The sequence below is a fragment of the Diadema setosum genome, chromosome 17 (assembly GCF_964275005.1).
Source record: "Diadema setosum chromosome 17, eeDiaSeto1, whole genome shotgun sequence".
Taxonomy (NCBI): Eukaryota; Metazoa; Echinodermata; class Echinoidea; order Diadematoida; family Diadematidae; genus Diadema; species Diadema setosum.
Window position 1 is genome coordinate 16,207,991 of NC_092701.1, and position 24,792 is coordinate 16,232,782.

A 24,792-nucleotide genomic window follows, 5' to 3' on the forward strand; every position below is an offset into this window, starting at 1 on the left:
GCAAATGACTTTCACACGACAACAGATATATTATGTACCAGTACTCTTAAATAAATTCCACAAGGATTGGAACAATCATCCCCCAGCATTCCCACTGATCAGTTACTAGACATCCCCTTTAAACGCTATCACAAAGTCACAATTTGATTATTTCAAAGAGAAAAAAGACAATGCTTACCAGATACCATTGTGGCAATGTCTCGAGTGTATAATCCAGATGAAAATCCTTGTCTGCACCTATGTCTCCATGATGATCAAGTTTCAAGCTGCTGTTCCTCGTAGTTATCAGCTGGGCTTGGACATCTTTCTATCTCCTGCCTATTCCTTGCGATCCTTCAATACTATCCTATCATGTCGAAAAAACCTTCGGCTTTTTCTTCGGTCCAGTAGTGTATGATATACAGCAATCGCTTTGGTCCTTCAGTTACTGTGAACGAATCACAATGTTATCGTTGTTCTAAATATTACTCCGAGTTGATAGATAAAGCAGCCTGACATACAGCTCGCATAGACATGAAAATGATGTGCGTCTTAACTTGGATTCTTGAAAAATGTTTCTACTTATCAATTCGGCTCACTTTGTACTACCAGAGTATCACCAAGAGTGGTGGCAAAAACGTGTTTCCTGTATAAGGTAACCATGGCATTCGATCAAGTTTCGAATCCGTTTGAAGAACTACGACGCGGAAGTGTAGGAATGGTTTTCATTTGACGCTATCAATATAGACACGTCGGGGAAGATTCCTCGGGCGTTACTGCACTAATGAGGTGGGAAAATTTGTGATAACGTGATAAAGGTATTCATTATTCCTGACATCTGTGTGCATGACTCTCTAGACCTTGATACGCACTGCGCAGGTTCGGTCGCTCTACAAGAAAGTTACCGAATCTTGCTTCACTACATTATATAAGCCAATATAAGATATCGTGCGGATGCCTCTTTGCTGGTAACAGCCAACTCCACAACTGGACAATGCCCAATCCATCCAAGCTCAACACAATACTTAATCCTACTGGTCGGTGGTTGTCGCCTCTTTTCCAAAAGTTCTATGTTGGCATGACCGCTTTGAGAGGATCCGTGATGTCCTTATTGTAACACCAGTTGATATTGCTGATTTACGTGATACATTGTTTAAAAGTGATCATTTCCGCGACGCGTTAAAGAGTCACTACATTCCTCATATCTGAAGGGAGTGCAGTGTTTGGTTTTTGAACGCTTTCCTAATGCCTGGCTTATCTTCGCACAGGGATCATTAACCAACATAGACCGCTGTATTTACCAAGGCATTCCTCGTTGGCGTGTTAGCCCACCCCGTTCACATCACAGAATAAATCCATTTGTCTTTTCTATTGACTGTGAGATTACTCGTTTTTTTTGGTGCGGGGTGGAATTTCAATTTTGTCTCTGTCCTCTTGCTACTTGGTTGATTTCCCTTGTTTAGATATCTGAGCAATACGCTAACAGATTGCTGATTGTAATGTAGGATTCTAGAAATCGTATGATTTTGGATGTCAAAAAATAATCCGAATAGGCCTACTCAATAAGCCGACAGCACTTTTTAGGGAAAACAAAAACACGCTGGACAACACAAAATACTGAGATCATGAACTGGTGTTCTGGACATTATTAGTCTGCTCCGTTCTCATTTGCGAATTAGCTTTCCCTTTCGAACCCAAGTCGAACATCTCTGACGTCACCGGAAAACTGTGAAGAGTTCAAACGTGTGCGTTGTAGAAACTCATAGCAGTGCAAAAGAAACTTGGATGGATTGTGTACCAACAGCAACAACAACAACAACAACAACAGCAACAACAACAACAACAACAAAATGACGAAACTTTTATTTTTCTGCCGTAAAAAGGAAAATATTATGCTATTCCTGGCTGGATAACTTCAAATTAATGACCAGTCAGATATGATTATGAAGATTTCAGACTGTGGCATTGTTGCATTTGAACAAAAAAGAAAAGAATCCAACAACAACAACAACAACAACAACAACACACACACACAAACCCCCCAAATCCAAAAAAGATAGGAAATTTCAAGATTTTAAGTACAAACTATATGGATAGCTGTGAGGTGATGACACATGATCACCTCACTATTTGTACATTGATATGACTGTTCAAGAACTGTTTCCATACAACAAGCGAAACTTGACAATTTATTTCATAACTTCCCCAATTTCTATCCGATTTTGATAAAATTTTACTGTTGTCCTTGTAAAATTTTACTCTTTCCTGTCAGACTAACTTTCGACTAGTCTGGAGTTCCTAGTTGAATGCTCATCGTCTATCAAACACACTTCGGATTTAGTTATAAATAGCAGTATGCCAGAAAAGGAGAACAGTGACAGGGCAATAAAGGTTTTGGGCTGAAAGAAGTATCTGATGGAGAAGCACTAAATATCGATAAAAGCACAGATACAAAAGACTGGGGTTTTCCAGAACTCCTTACTTAGGGAAATTACATTATCATACACGTTGTAGATAACGCAAAACCAGAGATGTTCACATCAAGACATAGTCTGAAATCAGTCTTAAAAACTTACCAAAAGTTTCAACAGTTGTATTTGCAATATCGGAGAAAATCCGAACCCAAAATGAACCTTTGTAGTCAGTATTGATATCTATTCTTAGGACGATAAAACTTTTTCAGACTGAATTAATTCATGCATCGATGACAACATCAGTCTTAATCCCGATTGACGAATAAAAATGGTCATCTTGCTTTGAGACTTGAATGGATTAAATTTCAAGTGAGATTTGGTAGCAGCGGAGACTTTGTCGTTCAAACATCGCGTTAGTAAACACGTGTGTAACCTATATAGCCTATGACTCACAAAAAGTACTTCGGTCTAATAGGAGAAAAAATAACAGGTATTAGAATATATCCATATTTCATATAACTGAATAGTATTGTTTATATATATATATATATATATATATATATATATATATATATATATATTGAATAAGTTGTCCACGTGTTGGCATGAAAATATCATCAAAAACAAAACTGAAACCCAGTTCATGCTGTATTCACCAAATGTTTATTTCGGCACAAAATAAACTGCCGAAATAAACCGCTGGTGAATACAGCATGAACTTGGTTTTAGTTTTGTTTTTGATGATACTAATATTTTTTTTTAATTTATTTATCTATTAATAGTAATGCCACAATAGAGGAATGCATTAAATGCCAATTGCCTTGGTTTTATTTCAAAATCCAAATTTTCGGTGGCCTCCCCCTTCGTCATGCAGGGATGATTTTAATTGGCATGTAATGCGTTATTTTTTCTCGATTGTGGCATTACTATTACTATTTTTAGTACAGTGCACTCCCGTTAAAATGAACACGGTTATAACGAAATTCCTGTTACAACGAAGTAAAAATTCAGGCCGCAAAATTATCCGCTCTTTGTTCTTCATTGTTTCTTTGTTCGGTTTTAACGAAATTTCGATATACATGTAACGAAAGAAAATTGCCGGTGCCGAGAACTTCGTTATAACGGGAGTCCACTGTACTTCCAATACGCGGAGCAACAAATAAATGTTTGTTTGTGTGTGTGCGTGTGTGCATGCGTGTACGTGTATACCGTATGTATTCAATTTCTGAATAAAATTAAGAAATTACATTTGTTACTGAATTAAACTTAATTGAAAATAAAAATAAACTTTTCAAATTTGTTTAAAAACACTGGTAGTCACCTTCTCAATGTCAATCCCCATCTCTCTCCTCTCCCCTTTATCCCCCCCCCACACACATACACATAATAGTACACACACGGTCACACAAAGTAATTTGAACAGACCAGATTCCAAGTGCCAAATGACAGATCAAACATGCCTCATACTTCGGAGATCAGAGGTTTGGAGAAGAAATAATTTTCTTCTCAGTCGCATTACGACGTGTACGCGTTTAATGTTGGCGTGAATGCAGCACAATGTAGTATTTCAAATCGTAATACTCGAGCCCATTTCCCATTCTTTTTCTTCACAATGCATGCGATTGAGTATTGAGACTTGTAACTCTGTCCACTTGTTACGCAATCATTACGTTGCCCATAACCCATACACCAACAGACAGATCAAACAAGATTTTTCATATCAAAACCTCCTCATCAAAATCAAGAATGAGCTAAACCCTTCCTGATTCTAGTTTCATTACATAGTTAGGAGAAAAAAAAATGCATACCTTGATTGACAGGGTGGATGGCAGCAAGATTCCCCATTACAATCAAGATTAGTCCATCGTCTGAAAACATTTGGAGTTTTATAGTAGCCGGACACCGTGTTGTCTCTCCTCCTACAAGATTCGTCTGGTGATATTGTCATCAAAATCTTGACGACGAACTTTTTACATGGTTCCACTCTGGTATCTGTCGGCGAAATGAATGGAAAAATGACAAATAGTTAGCCGTCAAGACGTTTAGTTCTCGTTTGTAAACAAGTGTAAAGCGTATAGAAGAAATTGACATTTATTTTTAACTTACGTTATATAGTCATGCATCCACAACAAACAGGGACTCTGTACATCTACTGAGCCTTGAAGAGAAAGTACAAGCAATATTACTTCACGGAGGAAACAAACAGAAAACAAGCTATCGATCAAGAACAAAACATCGTGGCCTTGCTTCGACACCCAGAGTCATAATGCTAAGTCTACTTGATGTGATTCTAAAGATAGCTAGAGTGAAAGCGATAGTGCTTCTGCTGCTACTCTGAACTACTAAAGATTATTATAAAGTATAACCATGATAGTAGACGGCGCGTTGTCACAATATTGGGGTGTTCTTAGAATTGTCTGTAAATTTAGATTTTATGTGCTATTACTCCTATTTTGGGGGTGCTGAACACGAATCAACCTGTTGCCATTTTTCTAACTGACGTCTTCAGCCGTTGCCATGGCAACTCATTATTTTTTTTAAAAGAACGTGTATTCTTCATTAAACATCATCATGGCATGGGGGCGCTGTGGCATAGTGGATAAGACTCCCGACTCCCGATCGGAGGACCCGAGTTCGAATCCCGCCCAGTGCTTACGTCCTTGGACAAGATGTTTTACCCACTGTGTCCCTCTCGACCCAGGTGTATAAATGGGTACCTGGCAACGCTAGGGTAATAATAATAGCAGGGCCCTCTGGTAGAGCAGTGGTAACACTGAAGAGGCTACCCTGGGTAAATAAGACCTTATTATTATCATTATTATTATTATTATTATTATTATTATTATTATTATTATGAAAACATGCTGTAAACACCAAAATAAGTCGATATAAACATCTCTTTAAACAAATTAAAAATCCCAATTCTTAACATGCCATGGTTACCTCATAGCAACGATGGTTGCCATGGTAACAAGTATTTTTAAAGAAAATAGTGATATTCTCATGGAAAAGCAAGAAAATATAACAAGATGGAGTGGAATATTGATTACTAACTACTATCATGATTATCAGTTTTTTTCCCACTATGTTGATTTCACTTCCTTTTCGTTGCTATAGCAACAACATGACAAAAGCTGCCTTTCAAAGAAGAAATAGGTATTTCAATTAAAAGGAAATCAAGAATGAAATAAATCGGTTTATAATACATTTCTGTATAGTTAGATTTTTTGTGCTTTTTCCCTTATATTGGGAGTGCCGTACACGAATCCACCTGTTGCCATATTTCTAAGTGACATCTTTAGCCGTTGCCATGGCAACAAATTATTTTCTTTAAAAGAACAGTATTCTTCATTAAACATTATAAAAACATACTGTAATTTCCAACAGATGTCAATATAAACATATTTCTTTGATTGAAATAAAAATCACAATTTCCGAATGTCACCAGCGATCTCATAGCGATGACGGTTGCCATGGTAACAGCTATTTTAAAAAAAGAAAATAATGATTTTTTCATCAAAAAGCATGAAAACATGAAAAGTTTGAGTAGTTATTCATTACCAGTTAGGGTCCTTTTATGACTATCAGCTTTTTTTTTTCCACTGCTCATCCCACATTATTATCGTTGCTATGGCAACAACATGAGGAAAACTGTCTTTTATAGAAAGAAGAACGGTTTCATTAAAAAGGAAAGAAAGAATGAAATAAACGAATGATCAATTTCTGTAAAGTTTAAATCTTTTGTGTTTTTTCCTCTATTTTGGGGATGCTGAACAGGAATGCACCTGTGGTCATTTTTCTAAATGACGTCTTCAGCAGTTGCCATGGCAACAAATTATTTTCTTAAAAAGAAAACTTGTGTTCCTCTTTAAACATCATGAAAACATGCTGTTAACACCAAAATGTGTCAACATAAACATGTCTCTTTAATTTAATAAAACATCACAATTTTCAAATTTCATGGTTACCTCATAGCAATGACAGTTGCCATGGTAACAATTTATTACAGAAAATAATATTTTCATGAAAATACATGAAAAAGTTGAGTAGCATATTTACTATCAGTTCTTTTTTTTCACTTTATCCATCCAACATCGTCTTTGTTGCTATAGCAATAACATAAGAAAAACTGCTTTTTAATGAAAAAGAAATAACGCTAATCATTGGAGGAAGGAAAGAATATACTAAGCAAAAAACAAAGTAAAAACACAAAAGTTTAGTCAGCTTCCTGAATTTCTGATCATATTGCACCTTCAAAACCTTAAATATCCGTAATAACGGTTAATATTTAACATGGTTGCTATGGAAATGCATCAATTTTTTAGAAAAAAAAATATCTTCAAGAAAAAAATCTTGAAATTATGCCCTACGTTTTGAAGTACACTGTATTACCAATGAGCAAGACTGTTAGCCATACATAATTTTGTTCATAGAACATCATTTCTGTTCCTATCGCAACAACTTGTTAAGGAATATATATATATATATATATATATATATATATATACATATATATATATAAACCATAGAAATACCTAGGGAATACAAAATACAAATAACAAGCAATTCAAATGTGTAAAAACCTCCCCAAAAGTTTCAATTTTCTCGTCATGATGTACTCTGTTTCAGCATTGATGCCTCCAAGACATTTGTAAACCTTAAATGACTATGATACCTCCCGTATATTTCCAACAGATTGCTATAGAACTTTTATCCTTGAAATTTTTTTTTTCTCATGTTATTGCTATAGCAACAGAAATGTGGAATGAACGTTGTGAAAACAATAAGCTGATAGTAATTTGTAGTGAAAATGCTCCACAATCTCGTCATATTTTTATTTTTTTCATTAAAATATCAGTATTTTCTTTTTAAGAATTGTTACCATGGCAACTGTCATTGCTATGAGGCAACAATGAAATTGGAAAAAGGAACTGTTTTGATTTGTTTGATAGATACTTTATTTTCTGCAAATCAATATACGTAAGTTACATGATCATGAAGATGCAGGAAGTATACAAAGTAAATTCAACGCAGAGTTGTTTGACTTGCATAAACCGCGATACATATAAGTACATAATCATGAACATGTAGGAAATATATAAAATGAATTTAACACAGTCTTTTGACTTGCATAAACAACGATATGAAAGAAATATAATATACAATATGCATGTCTATGCAGCAGTGATAAGAATAGCATTTATAGTTAAGAAACGATTATGCAGAGGGCCGCCATTATAAGCATTGCTTGAAAAGATGGCCGGCCCGAGGAAAAGATAAGGACGTACTAGATTCGTAACGATATAAATTCTGCTGCGAAAGTAGCAGGGGAAAATAAACTCTAGTGTGTGATGGTGGTGGTGGTGAATGTGTGTGCAGGTGCTTGAAACTGTTTTTAATTGATTGAAGAGAAATGTATATATTGACATATTTTGGTCTTAGCAACATGTTTTTATGATGTTTAATAAAAAACACATGTTCTTTTAAAGAAAATAATTTGTTGCCATGACAACGACTGAAGACATCATTTAGAAGAGTGGCCACAGGTGGATTCCTTTTCAGCATTCCCAAAATAGAAAAAAGAGCTGGAAAAAAAATAAATTATACAAAAATTGATCATTAATTTGATTTCTTTTTCCCTTTCAACCATATACTTCTGCTTCTGGGAAAAAATCATGTTGTTGCCATAGCAACGATGATAATGTGGCATGAACATAGTGAAAAAAGCTGGTTATTATCATAGTAATTTGTAATGAGTATTCTACTCAAACTTTTCATGTTTTCATGGTTTTTGATGAAAAATCGTTTTCTTTTAAAGATACCTGTTACCATGGCAACCGTCATTGCTATGAGGTAGCCTAACAGTCGGAAATTGTGATTTATAATTTGATTGAAGCAATATGTTTATATTGACTTGTTTTGATGTTTATAGCATGTTTATATGATGTTTAATGAAGAATACATGTTCTTTAAAGATATAAAAATAAATTGTTGCCATGGCAACGGCTAAAGATGTCATTTAGAAATATGGTAACAGATGGATTCGTGTTCGGCAACCCCAAAATAAAGGAAATAGCACAAAAAAAAATCTCACTATACAGAAATTTATTATCTACCGACATATTTTATTCTTGCTTTTCTTTCAATCGCAATGCTTATTTTTCTTTAAAAGGTAGCTTTTGTCATGTTGCTGCCATAGCAACGAAAATGATGTGAAATGAACATAGTGGAAAAATAAGATAGTAATCAAGATAGTAATTCATGATAAATATTCCACTCAATCTTGTAATGTTTTCTTGCTTTTTCATGAAAATATCATTTTTCTTTATAAATAGTTGTTGCCATGGTAACCGTCATTGCTATGAAGTAACCATGACATTGTAAATATTGTAATTTTTAAAAACATTTGATTAAAGAGGGTTTATAATGACATATTTTTGTGTGTACAACCTGTTTTTATGTGTTTATTAATGAAGAATACATGTTCTTTCAAGGAAAATAATGCGTTGCCATGGCAACGGCTGAAGACGTCTGTTAGAAAAATGGCAACAAGTGGATTCGTGTTCAGCACCCCAAAATAGGGAAAATAGCACAAAAAATTAAAATCTACAGAAAATTTTAAGAACATTACAACTCGCCGTCTACTATGATGTGGATGATATAGAATTATGTTTATAAAGATATTGGTGGTAATCACATAATACTATATAATACCATATAATACCTAATATCATAATACATGTATTAGACCTAATATCAATTTTACCAAAATTACTGAATTCAATCATCACTGTGTCTGCGTATTACATAATTTAATTATCAAAGGTATAATAAATAAAGATCAAAATGTAAACGTTTTTAAGGGAAAGTGCTTTTGTATCATCCGTCCACATACCCACCAAAAAGGATTATTTTCCCTCAGAAAATACGGTGTTTCGACCTGTCTATCGACGATGTAGGGTTGCGATTGCGATCAAAGAGGGAGTGAATGAGCTAGGTAAGGGGAAGATATCCTCTCTCACTCTTCCCTGCACGCCACTCGCGTGTGTTCTTGTGGAGACGGCACGTGCGGAGCGCGTCTTGGCAAACGTGCTTGAGATCAGCAAAGATATTACGACGCGTCCAGGGAGGTGGAAGAACAACTTCCCTGATGCGACGTAGCCGTAGAGTGCGTTGGCAGCTGAATTGCTCTGAAGACGTCACGAAACTCGTTTCCATTTGCATGGAGCTAAATATAGCAAGCAGACAACACAGGGTCACCATCACACAAATGACGAAACCAAGACAGCATGACCAATATCAAATATACGTTACGTAATCATTACAAGTTTGAGTCATGGGCAGCATGAATGCAACGCCGGTTGCTGAATGGGGGCAGTATCTCTATATACTACGCGAGACGTTGTCACAAGGATAGATAATAAAGTTGACTCAATACCAGCCAGCAACAGTACAGGACAGAATGATTGGACGAATCTTTATGATTACGTTTTTCTTTTCACTATGACAAAAAAGTAAAGAAAATCATATGTGAAAAAAATCAATGTTGCTGAATTTGAAAGTGCGCTGAATAGGCTGCAATTGGATGTTGTGAATGATCATAATACATGTACATAGTTCAATTCTTTATATACCAGTCCTGTTTACGACGATTATGAACATGATAATTGCAATAAAATAATAATGTTAATAATGCAAATATCAATGGTAATAACGATGACTATTATGTCATCGTTGTTGTTGTTATTATTATCATTATTATTACTATTATTATTATCATTATCATTATCATTATTACCATTATCATCATCATCATTATCAACACGATATACATGTATATATTTGCCGGGAAACCTGCCTATAGTCTTCAACCTATACCACACGTCAGATTTATACTCAGATTCCCGTAATGATTACTTTGCAAAGTGACTTCGAAAACTCTTCATGCACAAAATGCATCCGTGGAATGTTTCTGTGCATCCCTTGAAAACTGACAGCTGCTTGAATAATAATAGCCAGTTGGAACTCCAGTTATTTAAGAACCCCTTAATTGTTCAGAAAAAAAAAAAAAAAAAAAAAACCTCGGGCAAAATTTCTGGTTGCCAGGAGTAACTTTTCTTATAACATTGTGCATGAAAGTTGGAAATGTGCTGTTATATAATAATAATAATGATAATAATAAGGTCTTATTTACTCAGGGTAGCATCTTCATTGTTACCACCGCTCTACCAGAGGGCCCTGCCATTTTAATTACTCTAGCGTTGCCAGGTACCCATTTATAACCTGGGTGGAGAAGGACATGGTGGGTAAAAGCATCTTGTCCAAGGACGTAAGCACTGGGCGTGATTCGAACTCGGGTCCTCCGATCGGGAGTCGGCAGTCTTGTCCACTATGCCACAGCGCCCCCACATACAATATATATACAAGTATAATATATATATGTATGTATGTATATATATATATATATATATATATATATATATATATATATATATATATATATAAAGTCTTGGAAGTGCTCGCTACACGTAAATGAATCACGCTGTAGTTTTAAAAAAATAGCAGCCCTTGTCTCATGACGCATGGATAATGTATTCATTGTGTCATCCTGTCAACAGAGCCAAAATCGACCTTTTCACCAGGTACACTCCCTTGACCCTAACCCTAACCCTTACCCTAACTCTAACCCTAACCCTAAAGATTTCTTGTTTACATACATCACATATAGGATTTAACATCGCATATACTAGTCACAGTTACTAGGTGGGACTATCCTACATGTAGGCATAAGAGTCAAATAAATAACCTTTATTGTAGAAATATATATGTACATAAAATCTAAATAATTGTATTACGAAAGATGTTCACAATGTATTCAAATTTCTGATCCTTTATAACTGCTATAAACACAAAGCGAGCATTCTTGGCTCTCATCTACACATTAAAACAACAACAACAACAACAACAACAACAACAGACAGACAGACACAACAAGGGAACAAAGGGAATAAGAGTTGTGACTCCATTCTCTTGAACCTCCTTGGTACAAGGTGATGATCTCACCTGTGCTTGCTCCACATTCTCTAAGAGCACACCTCCCTTGACAGATCCACATTGTCCTCAAGAACACCACAAAAATCGTTCAGATGATCGTCTACAAAGCATGTGGCGCTCGAACTGAGTTACATCACTGTCCTGCTTCAACTCCAGCACAGTACACGTATATTAGTAGACATACCCACAACCTTTGTAGCTTCTAGGATATATCAAGGCAGGAGAACTCCATCGCATAAAACAAAGAAAATACGTATAAGACTGTTCTATTGAATATGGAATTAAAAATGATTCCCTCCCCCCCCCCCCCCCAAATGAAATTCACAGTTTGCAATATCAGCAGACCATAAGATTGTGCTGTGGAGAAAGCAGAATATCTAAAATAGATGAATCTGACTTCAGAGCACTGTAAATTATGGCAGCCATAACTTGGGGGCTTCCAAAGAAGAACAAAAGCACGGGGTTATGCAATGAGCCAGGTGCGTTGCTATGTCAGTGCATAAATTATCTTTTGGTAGGCATACTTAAAGCCCTCAAGGTAGAAATTACCATTAATAGAAAAAAAAAAAAAACCACAAAAAACAGTACCCAAACCAAATAGGTCCTCGACCCCGTTTACAGTGCGAGGCTCGGCCGCGGCTCGGCCGCGGCCGAGCCCACCTTCATTTCAGTGTAAACGCGCAAAAGGCCAAATGCGAGGCCAAAATTGGCCTCGCATTTGGCCTCGCTCTGGAGGTGGTCTCGGCCGCGGCTCGGCCGCGGCCGAGCCCGGCCTTTTCTTGGTGTAAACGCAAACTGGGCCAAATGCGCGGCCAATTTTAGTCTGGCTTCCAAACCCTCTGCCTGTATCTTTCGCTATTCAGGATATTAACCCCCTCAACGTCGAAAGCTAGTATAGTTTAAGGTGGTTTTGACCTGCAAAGGATTTTTCCTTCGGCAAAGGCCTTTGCCCGAACGACACCTTCGTCGCCACGGAATCCAGTTGGCAAAGGGTCTGAAAACCAGACTATACCATATTGCGTTTGTTTACAAGCAGAGCGCCACTACGACAAAATATTGAAAGGTTTGAATTAAAAGCGCGGCCGAGCCTAGCAGTGTAAACGGACAAAATTGCGAGGCTCGGCCGCGCAATTGAGGCCGGGCTCGGCTACGGCCGAGCCACGGCCGAGCCCGGCCCCGCACTGTAAACGGGGTCTAACTGTTACAGCTTAAGCAGGGAGGTTGTTAATTGGTATTAAACATTTGTGTATTTGACTTTAAAATTGTTTCCTGACATAACTTTGAGGCATCAGGTGTTTGTTACAATTCACAGCTGAAATGTTTGTTCTGTCTCTTTCTTCTCATCTCTCCCAACCCTTCAGGTCCCCCCCCCCTTCTCTCCCTCCCTCTTTTTGTTTTCTGTCAACACAAAAATATCAATGTTACACATGTAATTGTACAACACAGGCTGAGGCATATAAGATATGTATGACTGTATACAAATTTCAGTTTATTGTAACTGAAGTTTCCACTCATGCATATAATCTTAACGAGGTAGAAAGTTTGTCATAATATAGAGACATAATATTTGTATTGGACATTGGATACTAATACACATGCAGCTGATTGCACATTATTACAAAGTTAACCCTAAAAAGACTGGGCTATTTTGGTATCTCGAAAGACTGGGGGGGGGGGGGCCTAAAGGGCCCCCCCCCCTTAAGATCTCGGCCGTGGATCGCGCGATCGCCGCGGAAATTTGCACAATGGTAGTGTGCGATGTAATCTACAAGATCGTATATTTAAATTTTCCAAAATAGTCTTCTTTTATCTTATTTTGATTAATTATGCTAATTTATGCGAGAAATCAGACTTTTTTTTATCTAAATCAGTAAATAAAGCTCCAAAAGTGCTCATTTTTGGTTTAGATATTCTTTGTAGCATTCTTAGCAAATGTACTTGAAAAAATTCGGTATCAAAATTAATTCCTAATTTATTTTATTGTTTTATGAATTTCTTATGTATTTCTTTGTTTTTTCGACCTTTTGTTTTTGTTGTTTTTTTCAGCAAAATTTGTGGCAGACCCTTTTTGAAGCATAATACTACTAAAACAAATTGATTTTAGCCATTGAGAGTAAAAATAAGCATATTTATATGAACCATATGATAAAACTCAATTTGTATTGACTTTATACACAAAATTGCATTTTTGAGCCATTTTCGGTCTCACATGCATGTACAAAATGTTATGTAACTTCAGAACCGTACCCCCGGGCGTCACAAATTTGGTGTCAAAATGTGCGGGAAACTCGAAAGAAAAAAGTCACAGAGCATCGCGGCGAGAGCATTGCGTGTTGCTGAGTAATCGCGCGAAATGTCGAGGGGGGGCCTTTTAGGCCCCCCCCCCCCCCCAGTCTTTTTAGGGTTAAGACTTGAAGTAGAAGTTTTCTCGAAACCATCTTGCCTTTATCATCTGGCTCTTGCTCTGACGGTTTAAAATTCTGTGATTTGATTGAAATAAGCAGTCAAAATAATAAATTGCATTCCCTTGCCAATTGATTTCCTGATAGTATGGAAAGGTAGTGTGTTAGAAAGATGGGAAGGATTCTAAAGTGGCATAGGTAACATGGAAAAGATTCGGAAGGAGCTTGGCCTTGACACACCCATGCCCTCCTAACCATGAAATGAAAGTAAAAAAAATCTGTAAAGAATGGGTACAGTGTAAGACCTCTAGCATTTGCTTCAGGAGACATGAAACTGCCTAATCTCACAATTTCTCGTGACTACACTATTCGGTCTCTGATTGCTTGGAACAATCCTGCTGATACAGATGGCCACGATAATGTGGATGACTCAAATTTACATTGGTTTATTATGTTGGTTTTTGCTTTCTTTCTCTTTTTTTAGTGTGGAGGAAGTGTCATCATTATTTTGCATTTCTTCATGACAGTCCTCCTATTAAGCCTGAATATACCAATGAACTTGGATAATCCTCGCCAAGCTGTTTCCTTGACATTTAGTTAACCTTCCCCATCTCCTTCCTTGTCTGAAAACAAACAAACAAACAAACAAAAAATACTCAAAATAAAACCAAAATTGATATAACACAGAAATAACCCCTCTAAAAATTGCAGTGACTCGATTTGAACAACATATACATGTGAAACAATGCAAAAGTCTCAGATGAAAACAAATGAATACTGTTAAACAGTGAATGTATTTCACAAATAACAATGGCTCATCCCATACAAAAATTCTAAACAATTTCTGCAAATACATGAAAAATATATACTCTTTGTAATATCAGGTATAAATATTTGATCAATTGCAATTAAAATCTTCGTGACTTTTCCTGTACAAAAATTTACAATTTACAATTCCTCTAAGGCATGCTGTGGGAAAGGAAGTCAGCTCGCAGAATACTAGAAATGCTACATGTCTAATGACAGAGTTCAGATCATTTAATGTACAAAAACCCAGTCAGAAATGATACATCTAACATTATTATGCAAGTTTCAAGCAAGACACCAGTGTCTGTATCACATGAAATGGTCCATACTATTGTATTACAGAGTGCAGTAGGAACACATATCAGTGTGTGTAGTCTGGCTTCCAGACCATCTGCCAGTACTAATTTGCTTCCTGGAATATTAATGCCCTATAAGGTAGAGAGAAGTAGCAGGTTGAGCTGGATGCGGCTTTGCTTTTGTTTCCACTGAGGGTGCATTTTGTGGAAGGGACTAAAGTAAGCAAAGGGTCTAAAAACCAGACTACAGCCTGTGCTGTAAAAGTTATTCTCTAAGTCTGGCCTTTCTGACACTTCCCTCATTTTCACTTACCACTGATATGACCAAGCCCACTTCTTGTAAGTAACTTCTCGCTTTGCATTTCAACACACTTTTAAAACATACCATAACATCATATCACTGAGCTAAACTTCAACCATGACTGCATGCTGGTACCTTCAGCCACCCTGAAAATCCATAATGTAATTGTACCAGATTGGCCACAAATGCAAACCTCATCGATCACTGGACCATTTGTGACCCTGCACCTCAAAACAAACAAAAAGTCGCCAGACATGAATTTTTAATTAAGACCATATTCTGAAAGAGCAGACTTTAAGCTTTAAAATGATGTATAACTCAAATTAAATAGACTCTCCTAACCTATCTAAATATTGGAAAGAAAGCACAAACTCAGGAAAAGTGTGAACTGAGAAAAGAGGCTCTGAAGTACAGTGTCTATTCAAGCGCTTAATCTTTACCAAACCGTGCTGGCTGTGCGATGAATGGGACAGAAACAGGAAGTAAACCACCAGAGTAACAATAATGAAGGGATTATCAGATTAAAGTGAAATTAAGCATGCCTCATTAACACATTCTGTTCATAATTAATGCCACCTTTCAAAGCAGTAGCTCTATCCTTTCAAAAGTTATTAGAGTTGGAAATGAAGAGTGTGAACAAGGTTTTTCAGAAATGCAAAAGGGATTCCAAAGACACACCTAATCACACTATTCTATCAGAAATGTTCGAGATGAACTGCTAAAAAAACACACTTTCCTGCCCGTTTTATGATACCAAATTTTAGCATAATGTGAAAGAAGACCCGCTCTTTCAAAAAATATGAAAAAGTCAAGTTCGGCTAGGTTGACCCATTTCACTTATTTTCAGTCCTCCCGCAAAATCAGTGTGTGCGACTTTATGTTCGTTTTGAGGTGCACGGTCACATTTACTCATGTTGGCTGGAGTGTGCCAAAGCTGTACCACAGTGGATACTTGAACACGAATCCCTCTTCAGCTTAACAAACACTGTAAAGCAAGCTCAATAAAACCAGCTGAAGTCTTGTGCTGTAGATTTGGTAGTTTGCTGTGGTTTGGGTTTGACCAAGATGGGAATTCTGATTTTAACTTTTTGTGACTTTTCGTGAGACATTTAGAAACAACTTGTATGAACTCTTAAAAAGCATGCTGTTCTAGGGGGAATTAATTCAAAATCTATTTGATGAAAGTCGGTTTTGACATGGCTGAAATATTAAACAAAACAAAACAAAGTAAAACAAAGTGATCCTAATAAAAGGTGAGCCCCATCTTTTATTAGGACCTCACTGCTTTTGGATATCTCAGCCATATTACAAGCAATTTTATCAAATAAACTTTGAATTCCTCTTAGAATGGTATGCTTTTTCATACTTTATAAGAGGTTTTAACAGATGTTTTTCATTATCCCCCCCCCCAAAAAAAAAAGCTGGAAACCCAAAGCCCCATCTCAACTAAAACTAAACCATCACTTCAATTTGACAACACTAGTGATGGGCACCAGCACAATGATAAGTGTAAAATAGAAACATTTAACCTCTATAAATTCTTGTATTCTTTAATCCTTCTGGATGCAGCTATTGACTATTAATAAGGCTTCCCACTAACACTGAAGGGTCAAATGAATGGGAAAGTGAATTTTACACAAACAAGTGTATCATACATGCAACTTGATATTAAAAAAGAATCAAATGAATGGGAAAGTGAATTTTACACAAACAAGTGTATCATACATGCAACTTGATATTGTGTAATGTCCACATACGTACTTGGAGGGCTAAGCATCATGCATGAATTCAGAAATGAAAATCCGATTCATGAACCTCCTTTACTGAAATACAGTTAACTGTGAGGAAATCAATACCTTGAATAATAATTGTTCAAGTTAACATGTAAAATGTTAAATGCAATCACTCTAAAAAAATCATACCCAATGGTCACTCTTGGAGCATACCAACAAGACACATAGGTACACTGTCACATCATTGTCTGAATGCTTGCTATTCAAAACATCCTGCTAAATTATGGCACTGGATTGATATGGTGTACCGTCAGGGTCACCTAACCCCAAACACACTCAACGTCTGCACAGTGGTTTGTACTAGAGAGCACAAGGCCAATAATAGTTTAGTGAGTGAAGCATCATGTGTCCTGGTGGAGTCATTTCCCAGTATCTCCACTGTCATCCACACTGTTCTTGACATTCCCTGCATCATCCCCCTTTTTCTCCTCCTTCCTTGGGATGACTGCCATGGTGGCAGCTCCCGATGCAAACAGCGCCCCCTCAGTTGAGAACACACAAGTCTGGAGTTGCTCAAGGTCGCTCTGAAAAAAAAAATAATGCACTGTGGTGTTATGATTACACACTTGTTGATTACAGTACAGGAAGTTAATTTGTTTTCCATTTAGCATTTTTTCAAACTTAGCTAATAAAATTGTTCTTCATTGCATGAATACAAGACTTCTTGCATGTGAAACACCAAAGGATGTCATAGCACAAACAGACTACCAATTGCTTTGATGTATACTGCTCAGGAGTATGTTTCTAGAAATACTGCGAAAATTGTTTGACACTTTGACTTTGTGACTTTCAGAACAAAATCTATATCTTTCTTGCTGGTTCTCTCTTCTTTCAGTTGATCTCAAATTTCCCCCTTCAGTTGATTTATTTTTATAGATGAAAGGAGTATAAAATCTAAAGTATCTTCCATTTAGAGCCCCTACAAGTTCTGTGTATGTCATGTTTATACAGGATATGAATATTAATCCAACAAAAACTCATTGCGAATCTGTATACTATTCTTTGACAACTAATAAACTGTTTTAATAGGATAGTATCTCTTTGTCTTTTGAAAATTAACAATCATAAACATTCACCAATAAAACGTTACTCTATGCCTGAAGTTACAGCACCCACTCAGGAAATAAGTATGGTGCAACTATCTTAACCTGTTGAGGATGGGCCGAATTTTCTACAACATGTATTTCCCATAGACACTTGCCCGAGTACACTCAGGACCCATCCTCAATGGGTTAATAAACAGTGAGTGATTGTATTTCCATTTGATCTTTTGCACAAAATCACAGCACATATTATTAATCATGTAAAATAGGTTGCACATCAAAATGATAGTCATCATGAACACTGATGATCTCATAGTTTATTCAAAATACAATCTACTTGGGCATCCTCTGAAAAGAAACTGATGCTCAGCGCAAAGTTGAGTATAACCATTACAATAAATGTACTTCTTTCTCATTATTACTTTGACAGAAAAACCAACACAGAAATAAACAACATTGATATAATTCCAGGTGAATCACTTTACCTCAAGAGTCTTTGCACATTCTCCTGTTCTCACATCCCAGATTTTCACCTGTCACAAGAAACAGAAACGAAAATATGGCAAGGAAGACATTACATTTTATTTCCATAAAGGGTTTTATTCAAGATATTCTTGTGAAAAGAATAGATCAGTGAAACCTGGGACTATGTTATGAATGCAACAGAGAAGGGACATCAATTAAATACTGCTACTTATCAATCACTTTCAATGACATTTGCTGGGCATTCTACATGACTGCAATATTTGCCTATTGCACGAATCTGTTCCAGTCTTTTTTTTTCTCTCTCTCTCTTGCAGAAAGATGAAAAAGAATGACAAAAATATATAATCCTACGAGCGAAAGTGATAGTGTGTAATGTTAAACCTGCCAGCTGCATGAAATTTGGGTCCACTTGTACAATTCTTATCACCATAGAGGAAAGAATATTTTCATTAAAAAAAAAAAAAAATAATAATTACTGCTATTTTGAAGAGTTTCTGAGGACAGTCTGCAATTAGTGACCCATGTTTGCTCTCCTTGTAGTAATTCACAATTCTTTAGAGGAGTATTTATACATCATACTTTCACATATCCTGGAAGAATGCAACAAACTTTATACTGATTGTCAATATGAGTTTAGACTGGGCATTACACATATATACAGGTCTCTCATCAAACTCATAATCCACAATAATGTAGACATAACTACAGCTTAATAATTAATAACAAATACATAACTATAGCTTGCACTGGGTACACCTATGTAAAGAAAGATTAAGCTTTAAAAGATGAAGATTTCATTGCAAAAACTTTAATAAGAGTAATTCATTGTCAATATGATCTAGACAACCATCAAGAGTTTCACTATCATCGTCATCGAACAGCATATACGTATCAACAAGAAACGTTCGCAGCATGAATTTTTTCAAAATTGGAGCCGACAGCCTTTTTTCGTGGCATGAAACTTCTGCGAACTGCCACTGGCATTCACTGCATTGTGTAGACTTAATACTTTTGCATGCATTTTATAGACTAACACTTTTGCATGCATTTTAATTTTGCAAATCTTGGCTCCTTGCAAATTTTTGCGATAGTTTCATGTAGGCAGAATGCTCGTTTTACAGTACCTTCATCTTGTGCACTCCATACTGCACTCAATGACAGCATTTGTACTCACCGATTCATCATCACTGGCACTAGCCAGCATAGCACCATCCTTAGAAAAGGCTAGCGCCCTCACCCAGCCTGAGTGATCCGACAGCACCATGATGAGCTGGGCATTCCTGGAGTTCCACAAACGAACAGTCTTATCCCAGGATCCTGATGCCTGATGGAACAATCATGACAGAATACTATTATTAAAATCTACTTAATACTGATTCTGCAGTTGTTCTGTTTTATATTGACTTTACAGAGAAAAAGACAAAAAGATATCATCCCATCCATTGTGGCAGATGAGAAATTCATATACATAAAGAGGATTTAGAATTTGACATGATATTGAAAGGGGGAAAAGTGTTACATATAAGATGATTTCAGTGACTTGTGTGAGAAACATGATCAATACAACTGCAAATGTTAAACTGAAGATGGGATCATGAAAGGAAACAGGTATTCTTGTGATAAAATCACAAGAAAAAATTGATTCCCTCACATAATAACCAGTGACGAGACTTTTTTAAGCAGTGAAAGAACAATTTTCAATGTTTTACTGTCAAAACATTCTTTTTTCCTGGAAAAAAAGAACAAACAAACAAACTTTGGAAGGCTTCACTGGCAAGAGGCTACCCATCCCCATCCCAATAAAACCAAACAAATTAAATTTAGACAACACTGCAGAGAGAAAAGGAAAAAAAGAAACAAGTTCCACCCACCAGTATCCCCATCCTGGAGAATGCTACAGCATGAATGTTGCCTGTGTGACCCTTCAAGACTCTGACCTGGTCCATTCCAGACTCCCGACAAAGGCCCCACAACCGCACTGTGTGGTCCCACGAGCCTGTGGCCTAACGGTTTATGGTAGAAGAATCTTATCATCAACATAAGACTTCTTGACACTCGCATCACTGTATTGCACAGCACAAGATGCACACACTGCTACAAACACATACTGTATATGCTATGTGATATATCACATTTCATTTCCTATGTAAAGGAAGGCTACAGATAAACCACAACTTTATTTCCTAATGCAGGACAAATTTAGATTTTCTTTTTTTTTCTCTCTCTTTTTTTTTTGTTTTTTTGCAGTAGCATTGCTTACATATATTTCAAGAATAAGAACCAGGGAATACAACATTATATGGACGAAGTTAGTAATGTGCAAGATGGCTACATGGTATGATCACCACCATAAACTTGCCCCTATATTCAATAGGCATACTTTTATCATATCTAAAATAAATACCATGTTTCCCTTTCAGTAAAGAGGTCTTTTCTGCTTTCATATTCAGTAGCCTTTTATCTGTATCTATTATCTTTAGGTATGTGTTCTGACTGGATGAAGACAAACTGCTGGTAATATAATACTCAAATCTACATTCTTTGCTCCTTACTTACCAACATTTTGTCATTGGCATTGAATGCACAACATTGCACCAAATTTCTGTGACCAGTTAGGATATTCTTTGGAGTTCCAGTCTGGGAAGAAAAAAAATATGAAAAATAAAAATGACAAGATAATATACTTGTCTGTAGTTCAAGACCAATGGAATATCACTCAAAATTAGTCAAGCAATTATGAAGTTTCCAATGTGTTATCGAAGTAGTAATGATTGTCACAACCACATACTCAAACTGACAGCAGTGAGAATTGCTTCACAGCACAAGTCTCTTCTTGAACTGAACCAAAATCTTCTCTTATTTTGACATAAAAGTAATAATAACAAGATGTATAATTTGGATCATATTACTGTGGTCTTGCAAAAACCTAACAACAATAATTTTTAGGGTGAGAGCAATGGCAGGGACTCCACCAACAGCCAGAAACATGATTTTGATAATAATTTTCAGTGCACAAACCAACAGTGATACATCATCACCTCCTCCTATTTGTGTGTGTTTGGTGAAAACACAAAAATATAAAATTCTGTGATTTTTTTGTTACTTTACGTCATTTTTGATCACATATTCTCGTAATACGATTTCAATCTACTGTACGAGCTGAAATTTTCGCGTACAGATATTTTCGCGAATTGATCCTTCGAGGACATTTTCGCGTGTTGTTAATTTCGCGGTTGCGCATTGTTATGTTCGCGTGTTGTTATTTTCGGGATTCAAAGGCGATTCGCGAAATTCGCGAAAATAAAACCACCGCGAAAATTTCAGCTCGTACAGTATTTTGATAAAAATCAATGTGAAAATGGAATTGCACTATAAAGGTAGGTGCATTTAATATCTAGGTGGTCAAATATCATCTTGGATTTTTCAAGATATTTGGTTTAGAAAACCCCTTGTCTACATTTTAGGTAAATGAAAAAAAAAAAAAAAAATGTATCATTGCTGCAGCACAAGGATTGCATAATCAGTGGCGGATCCAGGGAGGACCGCACCGGGCGCACGCCCCCTTTTTTTGTTTTTAAACAAAAAAAAAAAAAAAGAAAAAAAGAAAAAAAATGGGGGAGGGATGCGTGCCCCCCCCCCCTTTAATTCTGTAAACGCGCCTCCTCTCTACGGAATTCCTGGATCCACCCCTGATAATGGTAAACTGGATTGTTTTCTCTAGCACACATATTGCATCATGCAATCACATGACACACTTGTGAATACATAATTCATGTCTCCATGTGACACCTGTCCATTAAATACAGTGTCTTCCTTGACCCAAGGTATATGTCACTGACCTTCATGTTCCACACTATTGCAGTTGAGTCCCAAGCTCCAGAGCACAGGAATTGACAATTGTTTGAGAATGACACAGTTTCCACACACCTGCAATGACCTGTCAAAAAAGGAGAAAATAAAAGAAAGAGGAGAAACAAAGACTTACACTGCGCTAACAGTGACCTGGGATCTCTGAAGTCAAAACCTCCAAAGCTTGATCTGTTTGTCTTAATATGATCATATTCAAACCTATTGAGTTTGAGATTCAGTTTGCTATCATGAGAACAACAGTTTTCCCACATTAATTTCAAAATTAATATCTATTGCTTGGCTTGACACTAACTTTTTTCTCTGGTAGCCTCTGCGGCCACAAACATCTTTGAATCTGAAATTTTGGAGGCCTAAAAATAAATGTAGTGGCCGAAATAATAGGAAATACAAGAACTCATTTGGGATTTTAGCTGCCCAATCGGGCCACCCCTCCCCCCCCCCCCCCAAAAAAAAAAATGGTGGCCAAATGTAAATTTTTACATATACTCTATAGCATCACCATCCTTAACCCGTTGAGGACGGTTTGATTTTGCTACAACACACATTTCCCATAGACACCTGCCTGAGTATACGCGGGACTCGTCCTCAACGGGTTAACACAATGACTGTATCCAAGGAAGCAGAGCTCACCAGTCAATCTGTAGATGATCTCTGAGTTCCGTGTTCTCCATACTATCACTGTCCTGTCAAAGGAAGCACTGGCAATGAGGCTACTATCCGGGGAAACTGCCACTCCTTTTACTGCCCCTACAAATGTGTCACAGTGGATCATAAGAATAAGAGCAAAACTATTAGGGCAATGTACAATTTCTTTGACGAGCAATGCTCTAACAGGCAATGATATTTCTTGTAAATTAGCAGTAGAATTCAATATACAAATCACTACAACAAAAAGTAAAAAAGAATAAACCATCTAAATAAGGTTCTTTCAGTACTTCATAGAACTGGACATCACATAATCTGGTCTATTTCAATGTAAGAACTTTAAATTCCCCAAGGTATTCCAAACTATCTATGTCCATAAAAAATAGGTACAGGTACACTGTATACAAATAAAAGATGCAGAGATGTGAAGAGATTGCCAACTTGGTTATGCATGTTTTGATTCCTTTGTGCAATCAATGACCTTGAAGACAAGGTATAGTCATGCACACAACTTAATTGAGATTATTGGATGACACATCATGAGAAATCATTCTTCATTAGGATGACATGGATTTGGGGAAACAATATTTTTTTTTTCTTGTTACCTTCATGTCCAAAAAATCTGCAGACAAGGATGTTTTGGGGTCTGTTCCACACTCTCACCCTCCCATCATCAGATCCTGTGACCATCATTTCCATGTCCTGGGAGAATGCCACACAGTTGACCTAAAATATACACAGATACAACGCGATTAGTATTCAAAATAATGTGTGGTAAAAGTGCTCATTTCCAAAGTACCATGGGTAAGATGAAAATTATGTCCTCTCCCACACATAACAGGCTTAATAAATAAACAAATCATTCTTGTTACACCTTTCTTGTTACAAACTGTTACTATAGAAATATTACATTTACTTTTTTCTTCCCTTTTTTCAGCAGGTGACAGGGGGGGGGGGGGGGTGGGGGCGGTGGACGATGCCTTCAGTGTTCATACTGTACAAAAAGTATTGCACACAAATCACATTTCCACTGCCACTGCTAAGCCTTTAGGTAGCCTGATCTGGAAATTCTTCCTGGCAATATTGATGCCTTGACCTTGAGTCAACTATGAGCCTCAATGAATAAAATGGCAAAGCTGGGTAAAGACTTCTGGCATTTTTACATGCCCTTGAGATAAAAAATCTGACCACATGAATACTGGCTTACAGTACATTGAAACTTACTACAAGGATCAAAAACAATAAATGCAGTTCTTACCACATACTAGCAATTCAAGAACAGCTGCAAAGCAAATATTTGTCAGATTACGAAGGGATTCATGAACCTACCTCATCTTTGTGCTTGTCATAGCGAGTCTTCTTGGAGACATCAAATGTGCCCTCCAGTTCCAACTGAGCAGAGAGCATCTTGCTGTCTTGCACACACACACACATACACAAAGATATTTAGAATGAATTAAAACAAATAATTGCAGCAAGCAATCTAAACCCTAACCCGACCAGACGCCATGTGAAAGATCTAGACAAAGCACGGCGTATCTGACCCCCATCCATGGGCGTAAATCCCGGGGGGGATGGGGGGGATATATCCCCCCCTGAAATGGAGGAGGGGGGGATGGCCTGTACAATCATCCCCCCCTGAATATTGAGGGGAAAAAAATGGAGGAAGCAGAAATGTGATTGTATCAATTTTGGCATATTG

General features: G+C 36.8%; 1 protein-coding gene across 1 annotated transcript; it reads right to left on the reverse strand.

Annotated features, from left to right (window-relative positions):
* Window positions 1-16,985: 16,985 nt before the first annotated feature.
* LOC140240969 (uncharacterized) lies at window positions 16,986-24,502 on the reverse strand. The gene is made up of 9 exons (XM_072320743.1): window positions 24,420-24,502; window positions 23,696-23,816; window positions 23,076-23,192; window positions 22,415-22,512; window positions 21,132-21,212; window positions 20,447-20,578; window positions 19,750-19,899; window positions 18,575-18,622; window positions 16,986-17,570 (listed from the first exon to the last, which is right to left on the reverse strand). Exons 1-9 carry the CDS (start codon window positions 24,495-24,497, stop codon window positions 17,406-17,408), a joined length of 990 nt encoding a protein of 329 aa, XP_072176844.1. The 5' UTR covers window positions 24,498-24,502; the 3' UTR covers window positions 16,986-17,405.
* Between the last annotated feature and the right edge of the window lie 290 nt (window positions 24,503-24,792).